Source organism: Carassius auratus, chromosome 31 (assembly GCF_003368295.1).
Source record: "Carassius auratus strain Wakin chromosome 31, ASM336829v1, whole genome shotgun sequence".
Classification (NCBI taxonomy): domain Eukaryota; kingdom Metazoa; phylum Chordata; class Actinopteri; order Cypriniformes; family Cyprinidae; genus Carassius; species Carassius auratus.
This window is the reverse complement of record NC_039273.1, coordinates 12,326,446-12,344,098: the sequence shown is the minus strand read 5'-3', so window position 1 is coordinate 12,344,098 and position 17,653 is coordinate 12,326,446. Positions and strand designations below refer to the sequence as shown.

Sequence of the window (17,653 nt, the reverse complement as noted above, 5' to 3'; positions counted from 1 at the left end):
CTGAATCCTGATGACTGTGAATCTAAGTTAGTCTGCCAAAAAAAGCACCTGAAGTTCATGCTGTGATCAGTGTTGGCTGAAAGAATTGGCACAGCACAACTAAACTGACAACATGACTCATAATCACTAAGCAAAGCAAAAAACAACCTTTATACGAGAAAGCTTCTACACCATGTTTTGATGTGTGCTTGCTATTTGTCACACCTTATGATTTACAAAGCCAAAGTGTAAAGATCATAATCAAACACGGATGTTTAAATAACAAAAACATGCATGCTTAACACAGCCAGTGTGTAATTATAGAGAGTGGGGAACCTTGAGTAATTATGCATTCCTCAAGGCTTACATCCAGGTGTAGGAAAACAAAAGGACTCCATGTAAACCAGGATATATATTAATATATAGTCTCACTGTACACAACTGTCTCTGCTTTCCTTAAGCATGACCTATTTATCTCTGTCCATATCAACAGAACAAATCATTATACATTATATATATAATTAAACTATCTTCACTAAGACATTATTTTATAACCTTAGCATATCCAAAGCTTATCCATATCCAAAGCATATTAAAAAAGAAAGGAACTTGCGCTACAGGTAAGGGGTTATCCATTTGAGAGGGGCCCTGGGAATAAAATTCATGCTCTCCCAATAAAAGCAAATTAACTGGCCCCATGTCCCTCTAAAAGTAATGGGAATAAAGCATAATTAATTCCCTTAGTGGAAAGAAGAGAGAAAAATAAAGTGTTTCTGAGCTTTCGTTCATATTTACAGTCGTGTGTCCAAACGTGTGTCCGCTATAGCTCAAACGGATAAAAATCAGAAGCCTTTGGCTGGCAGACTTTGTTAGTAGAAAAACTTGAGGAGAGAGTGCGGGGCAGAGAGTTAATAGAAAAAGGAAAGTCAGAAGACTGTGTGAGAATGAGAGAGAGAGAGAGAGAGAGAGAGAGAGACTGGGTATTTTCTGAATACATAATATAAAGTATAAAATACCATAAAGTACTACTGTAGTTCAAAATGTATATACTATAAATGTGTCTATTACATGATAGGATGAATAAAATTTGTATAATTTGTAGAATAAAATGACAACATAAATAGAAGGATAAGACATGAAAAACCTATATTTGTATTTTTTGATTATAAGCAGTTTTTTTTTGAGAGGTCTTAAAATTATTATGATTATGACACACCCACAAAGTTATATTTATATTTCATAAATAAAAATGTACACACCCATTTATACTTTTGTAAGTTGTGAGAATGTATAGAATTGTTTAGAACCAACCTTCATGTATCCAACTGAAATGAAAATATTTTTGTCTGTGATGACCTAAAACCAGCCGGCATATATTAATGGACTAATAAAATAAAGATAAACAGGCTGTCTAAGGCAGGGGCAGGGCGGTGTGGTCTGCTGATGTTATTGAGTGGTAGAGGTTAATATGGCGTCGTATGGGGTGCTGGGGAGGTATGCTGACCCGCACTGCTTGCCCAGAGACTGGAAAAGATGTTTTGACGAAAGGTCAGGCTCAAGTTTCAGAATGCACCTCCACCACAGAGCATACCAGGTCAAAGGTCACATACCAAGAGACTCATATTAAAGCTCCAATTTTCAGTCAATCAACACTTAGTTAAAAGAACTCCATAACAAGGTAGAGATTTAAATCTTGACCGAGCTTGCGTCTGCTCGCATGATGAGCTAGTTTTATGCAGTTATTAGAACCTATTTTGAAGCTACAACAAACAAGTGCATCTTCGGTCAAGTCAGCAGATAAATTGTAAACAATATAAATGTTGAGCAAAAACGTTGTGGAAAACCACTAACTATATTACAGTGGCTATAATGACATGCTAGTCATATTTTTGGACTGTAAGTGTTGTTTATATGAGCCATAAAAAAAAAATATGTAAAAAATAAAATCATAAGAAGTCACATTGTGTGATATAAAGTCAAAATGGTTAAATGTAAAAAAAAAAAAAAATCACAATTGTCTAATATAAAGCCACCATTACAAGTAATAAAGTCGCAATTATAAAACATAAAGACATAATGTAACCCCCCCCCCCCCCCCCCCCCCCGACACACACAAACACATTTCCACTTTTTCACTCTAAGGTGGAAAACTGGCATCAATAGATATATAGTGACCAGTTCCAAGGGTAATGTCTCCCATTAGATTAAAAATCTCTTTGAGAAAAAAAGAAAAAAACACGAAGGACTACGACCTTGCAATAAATCTGAGTTGCTTGTACAAGTCCTGTAACTCAATGTGCCAATTCAAAACCATATACAAACATCTGCTACTTATTTTCATAACTTTACAGTTAAATTATCGTCCATAACAACCCACCACCGTGACCTGGTTCTGAATAACCAAATATCTCTTCAAAAGCTTTAAGAATCAAATATATTGCATCAAGACTGAATGGCAGAACCTAAACACCAAAAATACAGAACAGAAGTTATGAGAGCCCTTTGTGAAATCCTTTTTGAAATGGAGGGCTTTTTAAAACCGAAGCACTTGAATAGCTTTCAGAAATATTATTGTAGCCGTTACTCAAAACCAGGTCCCCATTCACACAATGCTGAGGCTTCTGGGATATCTTGAGCTCCCGTACCCTGATCGCCCAGCATTGAGCGAACAATGGTCTGGACTTTGTTAAGAACAGTTAGGTCCACCATTCAGCAGGCCAGTTAAAACAGCAATTGTTCCCTTTCAAACAGCCAGGAAAACTTTAACAGACTTGACAAGCCAGTGACAGTAGTATTCATCTTTTCAAACAGGAAAAGGGGGATGTTATAAACAACCTTAAAGAAATGTGGGGCCGTATATGGTTCAAGCACCTACTATTTAAAATTCTGCTGACGTTTTATCGGAGGCCAGCAGCACAACTGCATTGTGGCTATGTCTCTTCGTCCAAAAATCACAGTAAAGAAATCATGTTTATTTACAGTAAATGAATGATATTTTGATAAGGATAACATTAGCAGCTCGGCCACTATGATTAATGTCCATAACTTTCAACTGAAGGCAACTCATTCTGAAAGAGGCAAGTGATGGCAGACAGACATACTGTAGAGCTAAAAATGAGAATCAAAAATGTTAACTGTAAAGGGGTATTCATTTTCAAGGCCTGCAACTGAAAAACTCCCAGCGTGTATTGCAACGGCGTGAGAGGGCATGACAAGGCAAGGTAACAATTTCAACACACTGAAGGCTTCAATAAAGCACAGAAAGTACTTGGTGATGAGTCATTTGTCTTCCTTAAAAGTTATTTATTCTCTATTCAATTTTTCCTACTGTGCTTCTCAAAAACACAGCAAAAGCATCAGCAAGTGAGACAGTGAGTGAAAGAGGTGTGATGCTGAGAACTCTCTCCCCTCCAGGATGGCTGACATTTGGGCCAGAACAACACTGACCATTGTTTCTTCTCTCAAGGTTCAGGCCCATTTCTCATCTATGGTGTTCGATTACCTCCTTTCCAGGTGGTCCCCATAAAAAGGCAATGTTAAAAGTGAGGGGCAGTGAAAAGTGGGAAGAAAACATATTGCATTTATTAAAAAGTCTATGAATAAGGTCTTCAGTGTGAGTAATCATGATGTGCAGCTGTGGTGATCATCTGAGACGCGCTAGACACAACAGGGGACTGTTTGTAGACGTTGCCCCTACCCGCTGTTTTGAGACCAGCTCACCTTTTCAAGTCCTTCCGTTTGCAAAAGATAAAGCCGAGTTAACCTCACATCACTGAATCAAAGCCAAATCCGCCCTCATCAAACAAACAAACTCCTGTGTCATAAAGGGCTCATGGGACTCCATTATGGTTAAACTCCTAAAGGGATAGTTCACTCAAAATTGAAAAGTCTGTCATCATTCACACATAATCATGCTATTCAAGACCTGTGCGACTTTCTTTCTTCTGTGGGACATTAAAGAAATATGTTTTAACTGTTTTAATTAATTGAATGTAAGTCACTGTGGCACTGTTGGCAAATCTAAGTAGCAATTTTGAAATATGTGACACTGGACCACAAAACCATAATGATACATTTTTTTTTATATTTATACATCATCTAAAGGTGAATAATATGCTCTCTATTGATGCATGGTTTGTTAGCACAAAATGTGGCCGAGATGCAACTATTTGAAAATCTGGAATCTGAGGGTTCAAAAAAATCTAAATATTACTAAAATCTAAATATTAATTCTACTGACTTGACAGTTGTCCAGAAGATGATCATCAACACCCTCCACAAGGAGGGTGAGCCACAGAAGGTCATTGCTGAAAGGACTGGCTCTTCACAGAGTGCTTTATCAAAATATATTCAGAGAAAGTTGACTGTAAGTAAAAGTGTGTTAGGAAAAGGTGCACAAGCAACAGGGATGAACACAGCCTTTGAAAGATTGTCTCGAAAAGCCGATTCAAGAACTTGGAAGAGTGTCGCAAGGAGTGGACTGAAGCTGGAGTCAGTGCTTAAAGAGTCCCCACACTCAAAACATCTTCAGCTACAGATGTCACATTCCTAGAACCAAGCCATTAATCAGAATATTTAGAATTTTACACAAAAAAAATTCCAAGCACTAAACCACTACAGTTTTCAAAATTATAAAACCTTGCTTATTTCTCAGAATGTATAAAAACAAGCTGCCTTGTACTGTTACACTGTAAATCTATGAATGTGTCACCTCATTCTGTCCTTTTCGTGCCTCATCTCTTTTACTCTGCCTATTCACTGACCTTTTGCTCTTCAGACATCAATACCCCTCCCCACCTTCTCTCAAATTTCCTCTTTTCCACACTACAAGGCTAGCTTAAGACTAGCTGTGTCCAGTTCAGGTCTCAGTCTATAAATTGACACCAGGTCTGCAAACACACCTCTGCTCTGGAGTTCATTAAAGGGAAGAGTTTCATTAGAGTCCCAGCCACAACACATCACCAGGAACACTCTCCTCACACTCTTTACCAGGTACCTCGTACCAAGATGAGATTGACACTCTGATACTTCTCTGGAAAGAAAGGAAGCAAAAAAAAAGGAAAAGAGCGTAAAGAAAAACAAACAGCATACTGACCCTGTTGGTCTTGATGGAAGCTGACATGACGACTTGATTTGATGATGACAGTAATGATTACCATTGAGCCAACATATGGCTCAAAGGGATCTCTGTGCACCTCAGCGCAATGACGGCAGCTGGTCCAAAATGAGCCGGGTTTTCATCTGTGTACGAGGCTTAGACGCACACAGACGGGTTTGTAGACTTCAATATTAATGTGATTTGGAGCATGGCCAGTCACGTCAAACGGTCATGGGTTCAGACTTTGATTTGGATGGGGACTATCCACAAAGCTTAGAAATGAAATCTGCAGCACTTTCAGATTTGCATCAGTACTGTAAATAAAAACCACGTGATCGTTTACTTCTAGCAGTGGGTCAACTTGCTACATAATATGAGAAGATGCCAGTGAGGGCAAAAACTACTTACTAAATTTCCACAGCAGTACATTGAGAGAATAACTAGGATCTAACAAAAACAACAACAAAAACATATGCTATTATAAATCTACGCTACCATGCTAACTGACTACAATAGGTGTTGAAGCATGCAGCATGAAAATATGGTAAGATTAAAAGAGAAAAATGAAGGCAGTGTATTAATGTACTGTCTCTAATCTGAGTGGGTTGAAACAGAAACCTGTGGTGAACATGATTATAAATTTTAGCACAAACAGGCTGATTTTAATGAAGTTAGAAATACAAATACTACAGTTCATATACAGCCTTAAACAAGACACAGGCAAGCATTATGGACAATATTTTCATTTGTCTTTGCTAACCTAGAACTGGCCTGCTAAAGTTTCTAGAATGCTACATTTATAAATCAGAAATGTTCAAAATAGTCTTTACTTACCACATATAATGTACTTACTGATAAACATCTGAAATTAACTACTAGAATTGCAATGTAGATTTCATTGCATTTTTTTTTTCATTTTAAACCTGAATTCCAGTATAAAACTTAAAAATTCATTTGAGACAGCAGTGACAGTAAAATAAATCATAATGAAAAATGCAATGCATTGATTACATAATTGAATGATTTATAACTTTTATATTTAAATAATACAACATTTAATTGAATGATTCAACTCTAAAATTATAAATTATACAAAACCGTAAAACTGTAAATTTGTAGAATATTATTATAATTTAATATAAATGTTTTCTATTTTAATATATTTTTTAAATGTAACCGATTTCTCTGATAGCAAAGCTGAATTCCCAGTAGCCATTACTTATCGCATTATCCTTCAGAAATTAATCTAACATGCTAATTTGTTGCTCAAGAAACATTTCTTATCATTAGTGTGCTGCTTAATATTTTTGTGGATGCTGTGACACAAGCTTTTCAGGATTTATTTGAAATAGAAAATAGCACTTGAAATATAAAAAGCCACTTTTAATTAATTCATCCTTGTTGATTAAAATTATACGCTTTAAACCCAGATCCCTAAGTTACTTACTGTAAACCGATTTAGTAACAAACTACAATCAAATCACATTATTTACATCCTTATCCAAATACACTCATTAAAATCCACAAAATGTAATATAGGTTGCAAATATAGGTTGGAAATTTTAAACTTAAGTCACAGTAAGAGAAGTCCCAGTCTAACATAGAATACACAATTCTACAGACAAGAACATGCATTCCTTTTCGTGCAGGTCTACATCATCCACTCACACATAAAATGGAAACGCTTTAGGCAATCAACTCTTGAAGGAGGAAATCATTATTTGCCTATGCAAAGTTTTTTCCCCTTTTGCCATGCTATATTTAATGACATAATAGAGGTTTTTAGATGGGGTACAGCAGAGAGGAAAGGAAAATGGACTTACGGTGAAGGCCTTCCAGACAGAGGGGTGGGAGCTGGATCTGGGAGAAAGAGGCAGTATACATTTTTAACAACATGCTAGGCACAAATGGCCCCAAAATTAACGTCACAACCATAAAACAGTATGTTTTATATAGCATAAATGTATGTAGCATGAATTAAATTTGTAGCCTCATGAGATAGTAAAGTGTCCATTGGATGCACACTTCAGAATCTGTACCTACTGTTTATATTATGAATACTACAAATTTTGGAAATGCTACTAATTTCTCAAACTATTTATCATATTTAATGAAGTAGGCATAATCAGACCCAGGGACAGAGATATTTTCCAAAATATGCTTTTTTATGTCCCACAGAGGAAAAAAAGTCATACCGGTTGGTAATGAAATGAGAGTGAGTAAATGGTGATAATCTGCATTCCTGGGTGAACTATCTCTCCCTTTAAGGGCTGGTTTATAGCACCAGCCACAGGGTTAACACAACAAATGTTGGAATTTGGTTTGCTGAGATTTGTTGCAATTGTTTTTCAAAAAAAAATTTAGGAGAAACATCTGAGACAAAGTGGATACTTAACAAAAAAACATAACCGAGAACCCCTAATGTTTCCTCAGCTAGCAAAGATGACCCTCTGAGATGGGATGTGTTTAAACACACAGACCTAAAGTATTTCTGCAATGCGTCAGTTAGTCACCTAATTATGAAATCATCAAGATATTGTTAAATTCCCAAAAAAACTCACCGAACTTGACAAACAGGATTCCTGTGGTAGATACTGTGCCATAGGTGTTGGTAGCCACACACTGGAAGTAGCCGGTGTCTGTGGTGTCCAGGTTTCGGATTCTTAGGCGGGAGCCATACGAAGCGGGCCTGTAAGAGACACGCCGCGGTTCCTGGACCACAGGGGCGTCGTTTTTAAGCCAGCGGACTGTAGGTGGTGGATTCCCTGAAACGTGGCAATGTAACTCAGCTGTCTGTCCGAGGGAGGTAGTGATGTTATTCATTGGAGCATCCAGCCTGAGAAAGTGATCTGAAAGGACAAGACAGAAAAGTTATTGAAAACGTAGATTGTAACTAGCTCACTCAAATTACCCAAAGGGACTAGTGGTGAAAAAAGTCAACAGTAAGAGGGGGAGCAATAAAGACAGAACTAATCCTTTAAACCACTATTATATGACATGCAGTTTTTTCTTAGAGGGTTTACCACTAGGTGGTAAATCATTAGTTTGTCTCATCGGGGTGGATATCACCAGAGAGGACGGAAAAACCTCTTGAAGCTTTTGGAAACTTCTGTCTCTACAAAATCTGTCTTGCCAGGGCTACAGCTAACTTTGATAAGAGGCCAGCAAAAACATGACAACCCCCAATATTTCATGAGTGGTGGGAGGGAAATAAAAGTGCTTGCAGTGAGCTCAGCAGATCTGACCCATTCTGGTCTGACTAAGGCCATAGAGGGGAACGCATGAGGTAGCACTTCAAATCCATGGGAAAGTTACACAGATGGTATGCAGAAACACTTTGTGGTGAAGGACCTCAACCAGAATTGGGGTTAGAGTGGATATACCATACAATGGTATGTGTTTGTGCTTGTAAAAACAATGCAATATTATCAGTATTAGTAAGTAGTGTGGTTTTAGCACAAATCCATTATTTGTACACTTGGATAGACACTGAAACGTGCAGTCCAAAAGACCAACATCCAAACCAAAGACAGGACTGAAAACTTGTGAAAGAAATTTAAATAAAAAGTGTACACTTAGTGTAGAAATTCCTATGAATACTAATTAGATCATCTTGGCAAAAACCAGACAGTCAAAGTTGGTACATACAAATAATTTTAACCTCTGTAGAGTTTACTGGTACTTCCTGTGGAGCCATATGATCGGTTTGGCAGACATGCTCTGACAGGCTCTTGATGGCATCCTGACAAGCCCTACTGGTGCAGCCAAGAAGCAAAGAGTGAAAGTAAACTTTTCCTCTCACTCAGCGCGGATTTACTATGAGCATATCATACATACAGTCCAACATTCTGTTAATACTTACTCATGATAAAAAAGAGTCTAATAGAGTAGGCCATTGTTCAGTGACTATAATTACTACAACAAAATAAATGAATTACTAAAAATATATAAAATAAATACCAGTGCAAAAATGGGGTTCCAAACGTAAAAATACAAAAAATGTTTCTATAGAAAAAATTAAAATAATAAATTAAAATACTTAAAATAATAATAATAATATAATAATATATAATAATTTTATACTTAGTCAATTAATAATTATAGTGAATCGTTTTTAAATTGTACTGCTGCTTCTGGTCCAATGTGCCATTTACTACTTTTCATGAGATGAGCAGTAAAGACATAACATAATCATTTTCAATTTTCAAGCCACACCCACCTTAAAATTCTGTTCTGTTGTGCATTATACAACTCTCTGAAACAGTGAAAACTGTCTGTGAATCCATGAGGTACATGATATGATAAATCATAATGGTAAAACTATGAAATACATTCTTCTGGTTGACATGTTGTGTCACAATACTTCACTGAAGTCTGAATTTATAGTGGTTGGAAGCTTTCTTCTTCCTTCTCTTCAAATTCAGTGGCAACTTCTCACAGGAGGTCAGACTCTGGTGCAGTGCAAGGAATGTGACTTTGACGAGAAAATTAATAAAAGTATATTGAGAGGGAGCCATGAGTGCGGTCCCCCAGGGTTACAGGCAGGGTAAGCAGCCGCAGGGCCCACAGCTGTGCAGGTAAATCCACAATAACAGTCCTGCTGAGGAGGGGGTTCAATTCCCCTGACTACCATTCACCTTTCTGAAACACCAGTGCAGTCTGAACTACACCAGACAGCAAGAGTTCAGAAAACTGCATCTAGGATTACCAGGAACCTCTTAGTAGTTTTGAGCAAAATTTTGTTGACCATAATATCAGGAATATGAGGATTGGATCTAAAAAAAAAAAAAAAAAAAAAAAAGATGTCTTAAAAAAAAAGAAAGAAATAAAAAATATATATTATATTGACTCTATGTTCAATCTGAAATACACTAGTCCAGGGGTTTTCAAACAGTAGTCTAAGTGTAAAAGACAAAAATAACAAAACCGGACCAAAATGTTGTTATTAAAAATTATATTCTGTTAAATATATTCTGTTACACACACACACACACGCGCACACACACACACATACACACACACACACACAATTCCGCTTTCTAAAAAAAACTGGTTCATTTTTTAACTGTTAATTGTTAATATTGTTAATTAACTGACCTTGATTTTTTCAACAATTTCTTTTTACAATAACTTAGCACAATTATTCCTTTTTAATTTAATAATGATTTAATTTTGCATTATTATGTACAACAAAAATATTATTAGAGACAATTTTGCAACCAACATTTTTTCTGTTTAATATCAATATATTTCACACACATTGCCTTTAAAAACACCTACATTAAAGAGTATTGCAAAGCAAGTCACTGCAAATTCGAACCACAAAATATATTAATCATGCAGATTTTTGGGACCTCAGTCATTTCTGAATGTCTCACTCGTAACACACGAAACAACAGTGAGATACCTGAGGTCTGGGTGACAAATGACTACTATACCCACCATCCAACTATAACTCCACTCCTTTTTCCCTTCCTTTCATCCGTCCTCTTGTCCATTCACACATCCTCCCTTTTCTTTTCCCTCCTCTATTTCTACCACCTCTCTTGATCTCGTCCCAGACATGTCTAGTCTGAGGATGGCTGGAGGAAAAGATACCTTCCTTCCACTGGTGGATCTTTCTTTATCTCACCCTCTTAATTTTCTCCATCCAAACATCAGCTGTCTTACAGTGCAAAACATAAATATTAGTCTGAAGAATAACTTTTTTTTTAAAATGGAGCAGTTTGTTTGACCTTTAGATAATATATAAATGAAACTCTAAAAAAATATTTTCGTGTGTTTTGAAATAATAATGACAATATAAAAGTTATTTTAAATTTTAAAATGTTCCTCTTATGGTTATACATAGCACCATTGGACAAAGGCTCTCTCTCTCTCTCTCTCTCTCTCTCTCTATATATATATATATATATAGATATAGATATAGATATAGATATAGATATAGATATAGATATACAAGTGCATCTCAATAAATTAGAATGTTGTGGAAAAGTTCATTTATTTCAGTAATTCAATTGAAATTGTGAAACTCATGTATTGAATAAATTCAATGCACATGGACTGAAGTATTTTGATCTTTTAATTGTGATGATTTTGGCTTACATTTAACAAAAACCCACCAATTCACTATCTCAACAAGTTAGATAACTTCATGAGACCAATAAAAAAAAATGTTTTAGTGAATTGTTGGCTTTCTGGAAAGTAAGTTAATTTACTGTACATGTACTCAGTACTTGGTAGGGGCTCCTTTTGCTTTAATTACTGCCTCAATTCAGCGTTGCATGGAGGTGATCAGTTTGTGGCACTGCTGAAGTGGTATGGAAGCCCGGGTTTCTTTGACAGTGGCCTTCAGCTCATCTGCATTTTTTGGTCTCTTGTTTCTTATTTTCCTCTTGGCAATACCCCATAGATTCTCTATGGGGTTCAGGTCTTGTGAGTTTGCTGGCCAGTAAAGCACACCAACACCAGGGTCATTTAACCAACTTTTGGTGCTTTTGGCAGTGTGGGCAGGTGCCAAATCCTCCTGGAAAATGAAACCAGCATCTTCAAAAAGCTGGTCAGCAGAAGGAAGCATGATGTGCTCCAAAATTTCTTGTTAAACGGGTGCAGTGACTTTAAAAAACACAATGGACCAACACCAGCAGATGACATTGCACCCCAAATCATCACAGACTGTGGAAACTTAACACTGGACTTCAAGCAACTTGATCTATGAGCTTTTCCACCCTTCCTCCAGACTCTAGGACCTTGGTTTTGAAATGATATACAAAACTAGCTCTCATCTGAAAAGAGGACTTTGAACCACTGGGCAACAGTCCAGTTCTTCTTCTCCTTAGCCCAGGAAAGACATTGTCTGTGGTTGAGGATTGGCCTAACAAGAGGAATATGACAACTGTAGCCAAATTCATTGACACTTCTGTGTGTGGTGGCTCTTGATGCCTTGACCCCAGCCTCAGTTCATTTCATTGTGAAGTTCATTTAATTCTGCTTGACAATCTTCATAAGGCTACGGTTCTCTCGGTTGGTTTTGCATCGTTTTCTTCCACACTTTTTATTTCCACTCAACTTTCTGTTAACATGCTTTGATACAGCACTCTGTGAACAGCCAACTTATTGGCAATTAATGTTTGTGTCTTACCCTCCTTGTGAAGGGTGTCAATGGGTGTCTCATGGACAACTGTCAGATTAGCAGTCATCCCCATGATTGTGTAGCCTAGTGAACTAAACTGAGAGACCATTTTGAAGGCTCACAAAACCTTTGCCGGTGTTTTGAGTTGATTAGCTGATTGGCCGACAAATCAAATAAACCAGTGAGAGTGTGAAGTAAGTATTCAAAGCATTTATTTTCTAGCTTTCCCATATACAAAAAAGAAAGAAAGAAAGAAAGAAAAAACAATGATAGAAATGGGGCAGAGTGCTTATATTGGGTATTTGTATGTATTATATTATGTATTTGTAGGTATTTGTGCATGTGCATTCATGACAGAGACAACTAAAGTGGAGTTACTTTACGATGGCACTTTGAAATCTTACGGAAAATACATTGTTACTTGAATTCTCCAGACTTTTGTTCCAACTTGCATCTAAAATGATAGCACAGACACAACAGGTCTAGGTTAACCATGACCATGGAAAACCCCAAATGAACACGCACTGTCCCAGACCGAGGAATTAGGATGACTTAAGACACATAACAAGCCTCTTTCAAAATGCTGCCATCCTAGAGCTCACATGTTCCAGCTAGAAATGCTGTCTGCTTTGGCAATCAAAACTAACATTCATCTCCAGACAAAACATCCAGCAATCGCTGCCGATCTGTCACATTACTGTAGTCCTAATGGCATCCCTGAGTGGCCTAGCAGAGCTGGGCTAAGACTCACCTCTTTCACCACCACTGGACATGTTCCAACTGGAAGCGGCCACCATGTTTGGGTCTGAAGGAATCTCTGCCCCTGTAGATACAAAGCCAGAACAGAAAGTCAAAGAAAGGCACATTTCAGACCATGTGTTATCATGGTACAGACAATGTAATAGTTGTCTATACAAAGGTACTTTAAAACATATGCATTAATAAATACATGTTAATAGTGCCATATTTAAACCGATACAGCATATTTAAAATAAATAGGTTACTATGGTAATACCATAGCTACATATGTAAGAATAATTTTAAAACAAACACATATAACCTATGCGTTTGCTAAAGTGCGCTGAGTGGTATTTAATGTATTGTTCTGCAGTTGCTAAGATATTCTGACATTTAACAAAATACCAGTCATGAAAACTAATTTCTAAATTATCCCCGTAAAGCCTCACAGGGAGGCTTTTTTTTCTGTAGCGGAGCAGTTTATTGAACAGATAGCCATGTAATAAGTGAGATAATATACAGTGAGCCAGTCATTATTGCAAAATAAACCTCTTCAGGATGATGTAAGACTAGTCTGCCTTACATAGGGGCCCTGTTCTCTCTACTTTGTCAAAGTGTCCCAATTGAATTTAGATTTTAAGACAAGAAATACAAGATTTTTAAGATTAACTGACAAAAAGTTTCGCATTATGGATATATAGTATATAATATATATATAAGCTGATTCTAACTTTTTTTTACAGTTCTGTCATTTTCAGTTCATCTTGGTTTCAATTCAATTGTATGAAATTTATAAAACATATAGCAAGAATGTGAAATTAAAGAGAGAGTCATGTTGCTATTAGCACTCTGTGTGTTCAGGAGCGTGCAGGTAAAACTGCCTATAATATAAGAAGATTACAGGCTTGTTACTGTATAAAGGACAGTTTATTACAGTGTAGCAGAACAATATGGGCAAGTGTTGACAGGTTTAGAGTCAGTGATGCTCGTCTTACAATGGCCCCCTTTGAGTCAGATCAGGGATATTTTCATCATTTTACTACAGAACACAATAAACAATGGACTGGGGCAGTACAGGAGTCCGAAAAAAGGTGCAAGGTGCTCAATGAATGTACGGAAATAGTTCATTTCTCTCCCTTTTTTACATGTGTATGCTTAGCCAGAGATGGTACAAAAAAGGAGAAAGATTCAAATTAATGATTGGAAAAATTCCAACACTGTAACTACTAACTATACATACATGTAAACATTTACAATCACCATATTGCTAAAGACATGACCTGATTTAGTCTAGAGCATATAAGCTTTCCTAGTCTATGCAGATTTATATGATTTTAGCTAAAGAATCTGAAGAACTTGATCAGCTGGTTCAGGTCTGCATAATTAGGGCTGGACCTAAACCTGCAGGAACATGTCCACACAGCCCCAATCTAAGTATTTGATAGCAATTTTGTCTATTTATTTTATAATGATAATGACACATTATAGTAAAAGTTTAGCAAATACCTTTGCTTTTCAACATTATGTTTTATTAACTTTTGCTGTATTTACTGTAACATACAGTCAACAAAATAAGTGTATTTCTTTAAAATACAGATATAAAATGTACTTTAAATTGAGCTAAGAGCCACTCAAAGTTCACTCTCTTTAAATGGCCTTTTATGTCATTAATATAAAATCATCTGCAGGTTTTAAAAAAGCTCTTGTAAGTATTTTTAAAACAAAACATTATTATTTCTAAAGGCTACAAAATATCTGTCAATTACCAAGACAGCAGCAAAGGGAAACAACTTGCTGTAATAAACAATGTGATTACGGTAGTTTTTCAAGATGGCTGGGTAACACACTTTATCTAAATGTGTCTTTGTTACACGTTACATGCACTCACCATTATAACAATTACTTATGCATAATTATATTCAAGTAACCCTCCGCCAAACCCTCATCCTAACACTAACCATATAGTAAGTACATGCAGTTAATTAAATAAATGTATAATTACAAAGACTGTAAAAAGGACAAATTAAAATAAAGTGTAACCAATGACTGCTGTGCAAAGTGACTGACTTGCTTTAAAAAGCCATTTGGTAATCTCAAGTAAACACTCAAACAATGCACAAACACTCTTATAACCTTGAAAACAAAGACTTCAGTCAACATGACTACCAAAGCAAACACATGCTCACACAGTGTGTGCATGAGTGCATCCATATGTAAAGTAGAGTTCTGGTAATGGATCACACAGACTCCCTGCTGACTGGGCTCACATTGGAGGATAAATCTCCAGTGTGCTGACAGGCTCAGAGCTCTGCTGGAACTACAGCGTGGGGGCGGGGTCACTTTTTGTGGACATCTCGCTCTACCTAGTTCCATGAATGCCAAAATCAGACAGGTGTGCTTCCATTCCGGGATGATCATTCAGAAATATTACACAAATAACAATATATACTGCTCTTTTACAGCCTCACTGGTCTCTTAAAAAGTAGGATTACTTGTGGAAGGAAATCCCAGAATGTATAGTGACATGATTTGTTTATTCAACAACAACAACAACAACAACAAAAACACTTTTACTTAATTAATTTTAAATTAAATTGAATTTAAATGTATAGTAATAAACTTAGATTTAAAAGAAAAAAATTAGCATTAACCAGTCCAGTATAATTTAAAAAAAATAGTTTAGCATACTTTAGAGAATATAAAAAATAATAACATATTACTTTACCTAATATTTGCATGTTATTATTAGTGCATAATCCAGTTAGATGAAGAAAATGCTAATGCGAAACTTATTTCTGCTAAAGTTACTGTCTGTGTAGAGCGTTCCTAATCATTCACTTATGATGTTCCATGAAAGATACGATGGTGTCTTAGAAGTCAGCTGCACATATAGGCAACGAAGAAGCCCCCTAGGTTTTATTTTTACAGAGCTCTAGTGGCGGTGTGCAATAAATACACAAATATCACAGCTAGAGAGTGAAAGCATGGAGAAAGAGAGGTGTCAAAGTGTGAACACAGAGATGTTATTACATTAACTGGGTGTTAATTTAATGTTAAATATGCCTGGTGTTAAAAAACATGCCACTTTAATGAGCTGGTGATATACACACACACCTGTTAGAGCCAATGAACAGTCTTGTGTGATAGTGTGTGCGCACACACACCCAAACCACCACATGCTACCGTTGCTGGGGTAAAGACCAGCAGCTGCAGGGGCAGGTGGTTCAATGCCCCTTCCACGAAGACATTGACTCCAAATGCGAATTACACTCATTAGTGATGTTTCTATGAAAGCTCACTTCATCTGTTCTCATTACATTATGACAATTACTCATTATGGCATGACCTGTCACTTACATCTGAGTCAAGTGTGGCCCCAAATTAGGATCATCTAAAAATATATGTGTTAAGCATTAAGGTTTTTTTTTTTTTCTCAAATGATAGCCCGATTTAAGATAAATTTAAACTGTTGGTGAGCTGAATATATCAAAACAGATGAAATGCAGTTTTTTGCAGTTCGTCCACATCTGCAAGCTACCCATCATTAGCTAATCATGAAATATTAGGCAAATTGCAGTGTAATTTGGAGATTAACTTTCTAATGTTGCCAAACAACAAAGAAAGCTTTAATTGGGAACATTTGTTAATTATGACCTTAAAAAGCAGTACACCTGAAAAATCGAGTTAGAAGGCACAGGAAAGCCTCTGGTACAGCATTCGCAATAATTATGCATCTGAAAGTACATAATGGTTGTAGGTTTCCATCTGGTATCTGCATTATGCTCTTTCTCCTCATTTATTGTATAATAAGTGTATAATGTATAGTGTATATCTGTATATATTATATAAACACAGATGAAGATCTTGATTTTCACTATTCTTCACTCTTTCACACACACACACACACATATATATATATTAGGGGTGTAACGGTTCACAAAATTCACGGTTCGGTTCGATACGATACACTGATGTCACGGTTCGGTTCGGTTCGGTTCGGTTCGATACGTTTTAGATACAGCAAAATGTAAAAACATCTCAACTTTTCAGAATGCCGCAAGCGCACCGCGGGTCATGTGACAAGAACTAACCAATCAGCTTCATCCTTTCCCGTAACAACGTTGAGAGCTCAGCCAAGATGAAGGATCAGCTGATCATAGTTGTATATGGATTGCAATTTTGAAATAAATTTAGTAGCAGAGCTACTGCAAGCGATTTTTAGAGCTGCAAATCCATTTATCCTTCGCTGAAATTTCCGCGTCTCATGGAGAGAGCACGTCATTGTTGCTTAGCAAAGACTCATGAGCGCTTCTGCCCGAGTGCTTTGGAAAGGAGGAGAAAGACGCGCTTAGCGTTTTCCATGCGTTTTTAGGCACGATATGTGAACGGCCCCTAAGGCGCTCGCTCACTCAGCACGCGATGAAGGCTCGTTGCAAAATGTCGAATGCCTTTAACAGACCAGAAATATAAGATCCTAAAATAACCAACAGGTCTGGTGTTTGGGTTGGATTCCCTGTAAGCTATAGTGTCTAAATGCTGCAGGGATAGTTTGCTGCGTGCATGTTTCTCCTTTTTTTCGTCTTTTCCCAGATAGTACTGACGCATATATCCCAGATATTCACGCTGGTGTTTTTTTTTTTTTTTTTTTTTTATTCCCGCTGGTGTAACGTTACCCTGTCATGTTGCAGATGCGACATACCGTTGTT

General features: G+C 36.7%; 1 protein-coding gene across 1 annotated transcript in view; it reads right to left on the bottom strand.

Annotated features, from left to right (window-relative positions):
* LOC113050560 (inactive tyrosine-protein kinase transmembrane receptor ROR1-like) overlaps window positions 1-17,653 on the bottom strand; it is a 104,201-nt gene that overhangs the window by 14,494 nt on the left and 72,054 nt on the right. The window contains exons 2-4 of the mRNA XM_026213624.1: window positions 12,961-13,032; window positions 7,639-7,926; window positions 6,901-6,937 (exon numbers count right to left, since the gene is read on the bottom strand). Of these exons, the coding sequence (XP_026069409.1) occupies window positions 6,901-6,937; window positions 7,639-7,926; window positions 12,961-13,032 (397 nt within the window). The remainder of the gene's footprint in view (window positions 1-6,900; window positions 6,938-7,638; window positions 7,927-12,960; window positions 13,033-17,653) is intronic.